Below are 12,828 nucleotides of genomic sequence, written 5' to 3'. Positions count from 1 at the left end.
TTTGTCGGAGGCAAAAAATAGCCAACATCAACCCTGTCTCTGTGGAAGCCTACGCCGCAAGGAAGCAACTCTACTTTACCGACTTCGCACCGGAACTGCTCGCACCAGACAACTTTTGCACAAATGGGGTAAGGTACCTTCAGCCTCCTGCGACAGTTGTGGTGTTACAAAATATTTAAATCACCTACTTTGTGATTGTAATAAATTCGAGAGTCATCGAAAGGACTTCGCTCAAGAACTTAACAGGCATAACTTCAAGATCAACGACATTACAGATTTAATATATCCAACTGGAAGAAGAGCTCGAAGAAAGCTACTACAGACCCTTTTCCTAAACTTCCTCCAGGCGACTGGACTACAAGCACGACTATAGAATGAAATACTGAGTGCCATCAACACTTGAAAGACCGGAAGTGTGCGTGACTGGACTTGTGACTTATCTTCGAAACAAGACAAACACTAAGTTTTTGTGTTTTTTTTGTGTTGCGTGCGTGTGTGAGTGTGTTCTTTTCTTCTTCAATCATCATTTATTTCAGTTAGTTTTATTCATTTTATTATTTCATTTTCATTTCTGGGCGGGACAATGCCGGCCTAATCGGCAAGGCTAAGTCCGCCCAAATATTTTAATAAAGCGTCACCTCTCTCTCTCACCCGACTATCCATTCTTCTGTGATTGCTGAAAAGGCTGCCGTCATCTATAAGCGACGGCAGCAACCAGACTGGTTGCCGCGGTCGCTTATAGATGGTGGTAGCTGTGCCGTGAAGGTTTGTGTCGACATTTCTTTGGTACCGGACACGATCCTGGGAAACGTAGCCCTTAACAGCTCCGCTGTAAAAAGTAAATAGAAATTGAGAAAAGTTGCAATGGGTAATTTTTTAATCAGCGAAAAAGTAATTCAGTTACAAGAATCGTTACTCATTAAAATGAGTAATTAAAGCGATACAAAAATATAGTAAAATGTAATCGACTGCATATAATCTATTACTTGTAATGCGTTACGTACAAGTCTGCATACAAGGCAGAAACACGCCTCGGACAATGTCAGCAGACTGTTTTTTGTATGATCTATTGAGGTGCCACTGCGCTTTTCGGTTTGCTTGATCTGTCTTCCGCCGTAAAAATGCGCGCCCGTCTTTTTTTCTTTTTTGTAACAATAATTATGGACACATAATTTTCTCGTCATAAACTCGACCTTGAATAATCTTAACAGTGCACCTCGATCACATTTATAGGCGACTCCATCGAAATGGACGGCACTCAGTGGCTAACACAGAAGGCTGCAGCCGCAGGTTCGCTCGCCATGCCTCCTCGACCGAATCAGATATTCACGGCGCCTGGCGGTCTAAAGACAAAGCCGTGAAGGTAGGTTGGAAAACACGCGACGAAAATCGCCCATAAGACTGGGATATACCGAGCGTCAACACACACACACGCGTTGGACTTATCATTTACGCCTCGAATATCCAGAATTCTCCCACGTACAGTAGTGTAAGCTGACGACTCAAACTTTTTTATTTTTTCAATGGAAGTGTAAAAACAACTCACAGGTACAGGGAAATGATTAGTTAAACCAACTGTGAAAAGGGCTCGAACGAAATCAAGTTCAACTTTAGGTGTACACCAGCCGGCATTATGAAGGTGAACACCTTACCTGGTTTCTTGCCTGTTTTACGGCTTCCTAAAGCTATACTAACTCTCAACGTCTCAAATGGTATGTGGCTTGGGGGTCTAAACTTTGCGTTCTACTCCTCTTCTGGAACAGAGCTTGTTTCAAAATTTGCAGGCGCGTCAAAAACAAGAAGAAGGCTGTTCATCTTCGTATCGCTCACGGCTGTACAAAACAAATTAGGTTATGTTTAGCCCCACCAATAAGCACGATGCTGCAACATTACAACTGGCCAATTTAATGATATCCCCATATCTCAGGAACAACGGCAAGCGTATCTTGGCGTCTGGTTAAATGAACAATTTACCTGGAACACCCATGCTACTAAACTAACTAGTGATTTATCGAGGTCAATCGGTTTAATGCACAGATTATCAAATTTAGTACCTAGCTGTCTAAAGACAAACCTATATTACTCCTTGTTCTACTGAAACATTTGTTCCGGACTTCTCATATAAGGAACAACCATTAAGACAGATTGAAATAGTTTAATATTATTCCAAAAAAGGGTACTACGCATATTTCAGAGAAATCAAAGTAAAATTTGTAATTTGCACCACTGTAACCCACTATTAAAAAAAAAAAAGCATTTAAAGCGGACCAGATCTCTTTCTTCCAGCTTTTGAAAACAATCTGAAAAGAAAAACTTGATTAAAGAAATAAAAGCGTTACAGGTGCCTATGAATTTCGAAATGCCAAAAGAAGGAAGTCAGAACGAATCATGAAAGAATAAAAGAAAAAAAAAACTTTCGGTTATCAGGTTTCTGAGCTGCTGAACACTTTGGGTGACCATCCCGACTTTTTATTATCATTCCATACTTACAAGAACGAAATAAAACACGTGCCTACAGAAGGCAAATATGTCTGGGGTAAAGAAGAAAAGAAAAAAAAAAACTTTAGTAAAATTTATACTGAAGAAATTAATAATGGTTTGGTGCCAGTATTCCTTTTCTGTGCCGTCGCCTTTGTGTAGTAACATTGTTTTTGTGTGTGCCAACAGCGAGGTGAACGTTTTTGTGCCTCAATTATGAGTTATTACACGCCTGGTGTATTAACAGTATTTTTTGTGTTCCAATAATGTAAGCAATACATTTTTTTTTTGTTTTTTTAGCGTCAGTTATGAGTTTTTAATTGTTTTCTTGTGATTTAGTTGTTATTATTAATTGTGCAATTTGATTATTTAAATACAGCTGCAATTACTTTTTGTTGTGTTCCTAATGATTTCGAGTTATTTTTCTCAGAGATGCGTTCATGTAAAATGCGCATGTAACTGTGAGAGGTTTTCTTTGCTCCTCTGCATGTTTTTTTCTTCTATTATTTATGTACATATATTGTGTGTACTGCTGTAGACTGCGGGGTTAGAGACCATCGTCAGGTAGAAATGCCTTTTTTCTTCACCTCTCTACCGGGCTCGGCCCGTGAAAATTCCAACAAAACTCAAACTTTAAACATCAAACATCGCATGACTGAAACCACCTTCCCTGCTCAATTCCCGCAATTAGTGATGCTGTTCTCTTTGAGCAAACTCTTACCAAGAGCACCATTATTTGCGATTGACTCGTTCGTATTCACTCAGCTCTGTAAGGAACTTTTTACCTTGAGGGTAAAATAGAAACTAGAAACTAAGGGACACGAGAACATAAGCGCTAGCTCCCTTTGTGGTCACTGAACTTGTCGAACGCGTTAGAACTCGAAATCCAGACGCCGGATGCCGGCGTAATGCGTTCTTATATTTCTTGAAAACAAACAAAATCATTCAATCGACTAACACCACACTCCTAAATTATAACGTAAAAATGCGCGAGGTTTCTCCTCCATCTGCATGCAGGTATTCGTATTAACAGAACACGCAGTTTGTCTGCCTGTACATGATTTTGCCTACAATAAACTATGTTTCGATCACTTCTTGTCGCCTTTATTTCCGGGGCTGAGGTTCTAACAAAGATATTTGATTGCTTTAAAAGGACGTCATTGGCCTTAAACAGTGAGAATAAAATTACTGAAACGTTAACGGGTGAGTACCTAAAAAAATAAAATAAAATATTATTTTAATCGAAGTAAGCAAGAGCTGAAAATACGAAACCGAGATTGACGTTAATCGAAATCGAGGCTAATTTAGCGCCTCTGGCTGCTGCTAGGTGTCCTCCGTGCCGTTCCTCTATATGAGCCGGTAGGATTTATGGGGATGTACAACCTTTACTTTTACTCTATCCCTCCATGGCTTTGCTTCTACCGAGTAATCCTTCCAACCGGAGCTTGGCGTTCTGACGCATTCGCGCTTTCTCGCACTTCTGCCCGCATATTGAATAACAGCTAAAAAGGGTCATAAAACGATATCGATTTGAAGTGTTTATGCCTTTCAAGAGGCGTACTGGTCCTGGTCTGGCTCAAGTATACTCGCACAGACCGCCACTGACTCAGACGCTTTTTTGGCGCGGTGAAACTGCGAAGATAAAAAGAGGCTATTTCTTTAAGTCTTGCCTTCGCAAAGATTGATGCCGTAAGTGTGGGACCAAAACCACCCGCCTGACGATAGCCGAGCGCGGCTCACGGACTGGACACGAGAACTGCGTAAGCAGTCGACTTGCGCTCGTGACAATCAATGTCTCGGCGGTCACTCGAAAAGTAGTTTCTTGTGTCCAACCACTGCGGTGATGAGAACAGCCGAAATCTAACAATGCCTGCAGCTCAGCACGCGTTTTCTACTTTGCCGACCCCAGAGCGTGGCTATGATTAACGTTGGCAGCATATAGGATTGGGACCAGGTCAGGCTCATATTTCTTGAACTATTCATGCAACTGTCATTGCCTAAGAAAAAAAAAACGAACGCACGTTTATTCATTTATTAACGTTATGGATTGATTCCAATTAGTATGTAGCGAAAGTGAGAAATATTGTTTCCTGTCAACTTTGAGTCAACTTTGAAGGGAAACTGAAGAAGTTCTCCATTTTAGTAAAACCACTTAAATCGTCTTCATGTAAAATATCGAGATTATTTTTTTAAACTTTTTTTTTCCGGAGGCTACAGATGATCTTCTTCAATATAGAGGTCGAGCCCCTCCATCCCGGTGCGTCATGTCATGAAAGGAGTTTTCGGAATTTACGCTCTCGCTCGGGTTCAGAGCCTATCAAAGATATACACGAGCGCTCTTGCTATTTTCAAATATTTCAGTAAAAGAGTTCACGACTGGCGTCAGTGCGGGGGAATTTCTACCTGACAAGCACGCAACTGCATGCGCAGCCCACAAAAGCGACAAGCGCTTGACTGCCGAAAGATCATTTTAGGATGTAACGATCTGATCGGACATTATTTGTGTTTTCCCGCGTTTAGTAACATCTTCGGGTAAAAAAAGAACGTAACATTCAGATTCAGCGGATAAAAATACTCTAGAATTCTACAGTCACTCGTTTCATTTTCAAGTAGGTTTTTCAGCTTCTCTTTCAAGAAACGCAGGTTCTGGCCAGTCCCAACTATTTTATTACCGCTCCGCGCTCAAGGACATTGCGGCGTCAGAAGGTAAGAACAGATAACGAAGCTAAAAACGTGAACATAGGTCACGCGTTGCTTAAGTTGTCGCTGACTATAGTGAATTGACGAGGGATCCAGAAGGGCGCGACTATAAGCAGACGCTGTTTCTAAAGGGACAACTCTTTCAGGGAGCCTGTTGCAATCTCCGATGCTGTTAAAAAAAGAAAAGAAAGACGCTTTGAATGATACTGTTTTAGGCAAGCTTAGGTTAACTATAGTTTATATTTGTGTCTAGTAGTCATTGTTTCATTAAATGACAAAAAAAAATGACGAAAACTTAATCGCAGATTTTAATTAACATTATTAACTAGAGGGAGGAATCGCGGACATTGAGCGGGTGCCGGGAATCTAGCAGATTTGAAATTACGCTGGCGTTCATTCTGTAAGTCTGAAATGTTTTATTGTTTAGGTTCGGTAATTCGAAATAACCTTAGTTTGGTGTTGAGTTCTTGGGTCGTCATCTTTCATTACTCTCAGCGAAATGGCTGTCAGTGAGAACAGAACTCGCGACGCCAGTGAGATATTACGGTGGCAAACATTGGTAGATGTATTTTGAACTAATTTCGGCGTAAATGCATTATTTCGTAGTAAACGTATTCCAGATGAAATAGGCCCAGTCGAGCATGCACAAGGATTTAAAAAAAAGCGAGTGCTATATAACTCTAAAGTTTTTAAACTATATAACGAAAATTCCAAGCGATGTCAGACGCTATTAGAAAAACCTATATTTCTCCAAAGCATGTGATTTCGGTCGCTGAAGTTTCAAACTGACACTAACTATTTAAAAAAAAGCATCGGAAAGATGGATGTTTACGTCAGCAGGTATGGAAACATCTGGGTAACAACAAGACGTGATGCAGTACACATTGGTCTGTGCTGGAGGCCAGTCTGATCAAGAAAAAGAAACTCTTTTCAAATGAGATTTATTTTATTTTATATTGATTACGACAGTAAATTATACAATAAACTCAACATTGTTCTATGATGAAATCCAGCGGTCTTTTGTGCCGTTCTCGAAATTCCTGTTGCTTTTATTTGTATTTCTTTTTTGTTTTGCTACGCTTGAATTAATCAATTTTAATTTTTCCTTAATTTAGAGAAAACCTAAATTGATGGAAAGAAATATATTAGTTATGCATAGGGTTCCGTGTTTTCGGAGTTTATTTTTCGTCAAATTCTGAGGGTGTTTTTTGGAGTTTATTTTTTGCTGAATATTCGAAGATTATCGGACTTTTTATTTGTTTGAATACCGACCTTCCTAAATTCGGAGTTTATTTTCGCAGTGTTTTTATTAAAAATAAATAAATAATGACCATGTTGTAAACGTGCATGCCAGATAAAAAAAAAACGCGATTGTATCATTTAAGTTTTCTTGAGTTGAATTTGACGTTGGTGCCATTTCCAATAACAATACTAATTTGTCCGACGAGAAAAGTCGCACATAAGTATTGCTTCCATAAACACCGATACCTTAAAATGCAATACACTCCCCGAGGTAGTCGCTAGGAAGCTCATAGTAATCCCATCATATATTCCATCAGTCTAGCCCGCGGCCGCATGAGTTGGAGTGGTTAAGAATCTAAGAGAGAAGGTTCAACTTCCTCTCTTCCTTATTTTATAAATATCTATGTTCCATAGCTTTCACTGTTACAAAGACATGCCCTCTCCTTTCTCTAAATCACAAATCGCATGGCTGAAACTGGAAACCAAAAGAGTGGCTATTGTCGTGACCCGAATGTACAATGACCTGTTGCCCTGAATCAACCTTGACGAGACAAGCGGTAGGACCCCTTTTGACAACATTTTTCCAGAAAGGGGGAAATTCATCAAGTGTCTGAAATTATATCATTCGTGAACCACACACACGTAAAAACCAAATTTACACTTATCAAAAAAAAAAAAGGTGAATCAAAGGGGCATTTTGTGTCATGGTTGATCGAACAGAGCGGGGAATATCGTTAGGGGAAAGTGATCCAAACCTTGCGTACGCAAGTTTTTGAAACAACTTGTGTTTTGTTACGATGGTGCTTTCCCACTGATGTAAGCAAATAGGAATAAAAATAAAATAAGAAAACCCTGGGTCACTTACAGCTCAAAGAAATGAGTTAAGAAAAACGATGAAATGAATCATGATTTCATTACGTGTAGAGACCAAATCATTCTCATATAATTTTCAAAAACACGCAAGAACTTCGATTTTAAAAAAGATAAAGCTAGCCATTATCAAGACCTTTTTTCGAGATTTTACAACGAGCCAGGAAAGATATGAAAGACTGGCTATCACTCGTGCGGGGAAAATTTTCCAAAGAACGCAAAGTGTAACTGTCAACGATGGTGGCCAGGAAGTCTCGAAATTAATGAATAAGCATTTTAGAGAAGTTGGTTCACCTTTAATACACTAATCTACATCGCACTATTGAGACACAATCACGATAACCTCATAAGCAAACACGATAATGCTGCAGCCAGTAACACTATTCGAAGTAAAAAGACTATTCAATAAAATAAAAAATAAAAAAAACGTTGGCGTGGCACTGACGACCTCAAGCTAGTGCCCATGAATTATGTCTTGAAACATATAGGTTATTCTCTAACATCGTAAATAGTACATCAAAAACGGCGATATTTCCGGACAAGCTTAAAATTGCTTAAGAAACTCCTCTTTATAAAAGAGGCGGTGAACAGATGATACAGAACTACAAACCAATTTCGGTTGTGCCCATATTATCTAAAATATTCGAAGCGGTTTCAACAAAAATTAGATAAATTTAGTACAAAACATAATGTAATCAATAAATGCCAGTATAGCTCTTAAAAATGAAGACCTCCTGACCAGTCACTCGTAGAGGGGAAATATATGACAATGAAAAAAAATGAAAATATTCTATACACTTTAGGGTTCTTCCTAGAATTTAGGAAAGCCTTTGGCACAATACAACATAATATACTATTAGCAAAACTTCGATTGTATGGCACACGCGGTATTTTATTTATTTATTTATTTATTTTCATACTCAAGGTCCAGAGGCTCTACAGAAAGTAGTGGGTGATCCAAATGAAATCATTGGCAAACTTCTTGAAGTATGTGGCGTCCTGGATGGACACGATGGAGGCAGGGAGGTGGTTCCATTCTTTAGATGTTCTTGGAATAAAAGGGTCAAAATAGATGTTCGTATGACATGTCGGCGTGCCACCTTACACTGGTGATCGTTGCGAGGTGACATGTATATGAGGCTTGAAAAAGTAGTTGATCTTTTAAAATTGGGTTAGTATAATAGATTTTATGAAAAAGACAAAGAAGAAAGTAATTACGGCCTAAAGCGAGGTCAGGTAAGTTCAAAGTTGTCTTCATTGATGAAACACTAGCAGTACGAGAATAATTAGAAAGGATAAAGCGGGCTGCTCCGTTCTGGACTGATTCGAGAATGTGTGATAATATTAACATCTTGCAAACCCTGAGATGGGGAACGATAAAAAAACGGACGAACACAACAAATATTACATTACATGTAATTATATTACATGTCCCGGATCCCAAATGGAACAGGCGTATTCAAGTTTTGGCCTGACAAAGGTTTTATATACTTGCAGTTTGACCGGAAGATTAGCGGAACGGAAGTGGCGGCGTGAAAACAGAACCATACGATTAGTATTATTAGAGACATAGTCGACGTGCATCTTCCAGGAAAGGTTATGAGTTATGTGAATACCGAGATACTTGTATGAAGAAACAGCATCTAATGGTATATTATTAAGGATGTATATGGCAAGGTAAAGTTTTCTAGAGAGTTGGGAAACACGCATGCTTTTACATTTATTAACATTAAGCTTCATTACGTATTCAGCGCACCCGGAAGAAACTACGTCCAGGACTGACTGTAGTATAGCACAGTCTTGGGCATTAGTAATTAAGGGGTACAGTGCACAATCATCCGCGAACAATTTAATATATGAGGCAATTTGCGATGCGAGGTCGGTAATGTAGACTAAAAACAAGAGAGGCCCCAAGAGAGGCCCCAGAGAGGCCCCTGTGGTTCCCCGGACGCTACAGGAGTAGTAGAAGAATTATGCCAGTGACAGAAACATATTCTGAGTGGTTAGATAAAAAAACATTTAATCCAGCCCAAGATGTAAGGATCAATATTAAGTTTACTCAGTTTCAAGAGAAGTAGGTCGTGCGAGACAGAGTCGAAAGCCTTAGCAAAATCTAAAAAAATGCGGTCAACTATTAGCCCGGCATCAATAGCAAGCAACAGGTCATTCGATACGAACTGTGTTTCACAAGAAAAAAACCTCCGAAACCCGTGTTGATAATTAGTAAAAAAAGAATTGGACTCGAGAAAGGCTACAAGGTGAGAGTAAATGATATGTTCAGGTAATTTACACGGCACACTAGTCAATGATAAGGGCCTGTAGTTAAAGGGGGAGTGAGCAGTACCTTACTTATGCAAAGGAACCACCTTTCCTACCTTCGAATCGTTGCTTTGAATTTAATATAAAACTACCTTCGACATCGTTTGCAGTATGTTAACATTAATAACATTCTTTCGGACGCACTCGAGGTTGAATATGGCGTTTCACTGGGGACCATTTTAGGAACCTTGCTATATATTTTTTACATAAAAAATATAACAACCATTATAGGATTTCCGGACCTTTTCATGTACGTGCATGACAGCAACGAACATTCCTCTTCTACTTCCAACGTAAGCTTGGAATCTATGACGAGTAATTATGTCTCTGATCTCGAAGTTTCGCTTGAAATACATAAATTAGAATTAAACATTACGAAAACAAAGTATACCGTTTCTGCACCTGCATATATATGCGAGAGCACTCACATCCCATTATGCTGCAGAAACAATGTTATAGAAGACGTTAAAGAAGAAAAATTCTTTGGGGTGTGGCTTCATCAAGAGCTCGAATGGAATACTCACATAAAAGAATTAAGCACTGAACTATCGCAAGCCGTTGGATGCATATACAAAATAAGAAACCTTTTACTTATATGGCTGAAAACATGTATAGTATTCAATATTTTAGTCAAGACGATGTTACTTTATTTTAGTATGGGGCATGACGACGTCAAGAAATTGCAATTGGCTGCTCAATCTACAAAAGAAAATACTAAGAATATTTGAAAATTACAACGGCAGGTCTCAAGATATTTCGACAGAGCCACTTTCTAGTAAACATGGTCTACTAAAGGTTAATCAAATTTATTACTTCAGGCTACTGCAAACAATACACAGCGAAACGCTCTTTGAGATTCCTTCAGATGATGTAAAACTACACTTTTCTACACAAAATCAGAAGACATCCGAAAATACGCAGGCAGTATGCTAGCCAAACAGAAACATCTTAAGTGGAGGACATTCTTAACAATATTGAAGGTTTAATTGGCTTCAACTGCTCTCTTGTCCAGTTCAAAAAGATACTGAAGGCGCATCTAGTGAGCCTCGAAGTCGGTTTTTGATTTTCATTTTGGTACGAGTCATGTTTATGCTTGGTGTTCGTTGTTTCATAAGTTAGAAAAGAGTGTAAATATCTATATTTTGTTTTTCATTTAACTGTATGAGTAACTATTGATAAACCACTCTTAGCTTTTATTTTATATTTAATGTACATGTATGTTTCTTTCCGAAGTGTAAGACTTTTTTATGTGTTTTCTTGTAAAGTGCCAAGTTCCAATAACCGCAGAGGGGGCAGGGACCTCGTCAGGTGTCCAGCCTTCTGTCTCTGCCCACCTCCTGGTCAATCGGGGTAAAAATAAAAGAAAGGAAAAAAAGAAAGAAACCGTACTGGCGGAAGCAGGTCGGTCTGGTGTGAATATTGACTATGACGGAAAGGCACGACCACAAAAAAAGCTCAGCATGTAGTTTCAAAATTCAGGAACAGGGAACCCACCCGAAGATGCCACGCAAACGTGGATCGAAGGCTGGCGACTTGGAGAAATATGCAACATTACTTTTTGCCATGCACACTTCAATTTATACATACATGTATTGTCCAGTGCGTTAAGCTTTTTTTGACGGCGCTGTCGTTGAGTTCTTTGCAGAAGAAACAAAAATGCATGAATTCTTTTTTTTCATTTTGCCCGATTTTGACATAATTTCCCGTGAAATGGTGCATCTTTGAAGTATAGAAATGGAAAGGAGAAAACAAACTCGTCAGCAAAGAATGCTAGTGGGCAGTGGTGATGACATTGCACAATGCCACGATGGCCAACGCCATATATACCAGCAAGTTGGTACACACGATGTCATTTCTGCATTGTGCTGATATGGCAAACATGAAAAAGTGTGACAAGCTGACAGTGGCAAAGCAACAACCACCAATGAATCTTCTGAAGGCAAGATTCGCTCAACACTCCAAAGCCGTGCGACAGCACAACAACCGACGAGAGTATGATTTAATACTACGATACTCATGGCTGCAACCATGCAGTTAAAAAAATTTAAGAAAAAATAATGGTAAGCATTATTTTCTCGGCTTTCTGATACCTTAATTCACAACTAATGGGCACTGATTATGAGCATTGGATCCACCATCTCTCGGTTGAATGCTTAGAGGGAGGTGGTACAAAACTACCTCATGCAGTCTCACAACAACCCTAAAAAGCAGGCAAACCATGTTCATCAAAAACCGGTGGCCGTTTCCATGCTGACTTACGTTTCGGCCATTTCGCGCGCTTAGTTGTTGCTAATTGTTCCCGTTTCTGGGAATAAGAGGCGGTTATAACCAGCAGACAACTGCAGCAGTGTACTCTGCACGCAGCGAACAAAGCGAGCTGTCGGCCTCTGCGTTACGTGTTTTACTCTACCAAGCGTATTGACAAACGTATCTCTTTTTGAATACTTTTTTTTTAATATAACCTGCAAAAATAGAAGTCTTAAAGTCATTTTTTTCTTGGTCAGAAGCCTTTAGTGACCACACGGTCACGGGCTATATATAAAAGCCCATCGAACCTAAAGCATGTAGGCTGCAAAATAAAAATTCACTGAGCCTTATCTAATGCAAAATAGCTCAATCTACTTGGAAAATACCACGAAAATAATTCAGTCTTTAATCATCGTGGGTTAATCGAAAGTAACAAGTAATATAATTCGTTAGACGATACCGTAAAATAGTAACCTCAATGCTTCCCTCGTTAGTCCTTTAGAAACATAACGAATACGTTAGTACGTCACCACGCGTTACCACTAACGTCGCTACTCGAAACTCATTACTGACAACACTGCTCCCGAAGCACCCTCGAGGCCTACCTTGTCCGAGGCCGTGGCGGCCGTGAGGCAGGCGTGAAGTCCGTCGTACTTCCCGACGGTCACCTTCCTCGGCTGGATTTTTTGGTTCAGGTGAAACGTAAACACCGGCTCCAGGCTTTCCCTCCCTTTGTACGCCGCCATCTTTTCTGTCGGGTGCACCTGATCTACTACGCTGCCCGGAAGACCGCGTATCCAACTGGCGTTTTCAGCGTCCTCTTCCGCCCATTCACATCTACATGGGTTCTGAAGAGGCAACAAATGACGTCACAGAAGCAGGTCTGTCATGCTGGCGGATGTCGTCGTCTTGGTGGTTGAGCGTAGAAGTACTTGAAAAAGCACACGAGAGGACGCGATTGTCGCCGTCGTC

The 12,828-nt window shown here is 39.8% G+C and overlaps 1 protein-coding gene across 1 annotated transcript in view; it reads right to left on the bottom strand.

Moving 5' to 3' along the window:
- Nucleotides 1–12,602, bottom strand: part of LOC115328492 (Bardet-Biedl syndrome 2 protein homolog) — a 94,368-nt gene extending 81,766 nt beyond the window's left edge. Inside the window, exon 1 of the mRNA XM_042289194.1 lies at nt 12,462–12,602. Within this exon, the coding sequence (XP_042145128.1) occupies nt 12,462–12,602 (141 nt within the window). The remainder of the gene's footprint in view (nt 1–12,461) is intronic.
- Nucleotides 12,603–12,828: the final 226 nt, after the last annotated feature.

The sequence above is a fragment of the Ixodes scapularis genome, unplaced genomic scaffold (genome assembly GCF_016920785.2).
Source record: "Ixodes scapularis isolate PalLabHiFi unplaced genomic scaffold, ASM1692078v2 PGA_scaffold12__126_contigs__length_90152505, whole genome shotgun sequence".
Classification (NCBI taxonomy): domain Eukaryota; kingdom Metazoa; phylum Arthropoda; class Arachnida; order Ixodida; family Ixodidae; genus Ixodes; species Ixodes scapularis.
The sequence above is the reverse complement of the archived record's forward strand: the minus strand, read 5'-3'. Positions and strand labels throughout refer to the sequence as shown.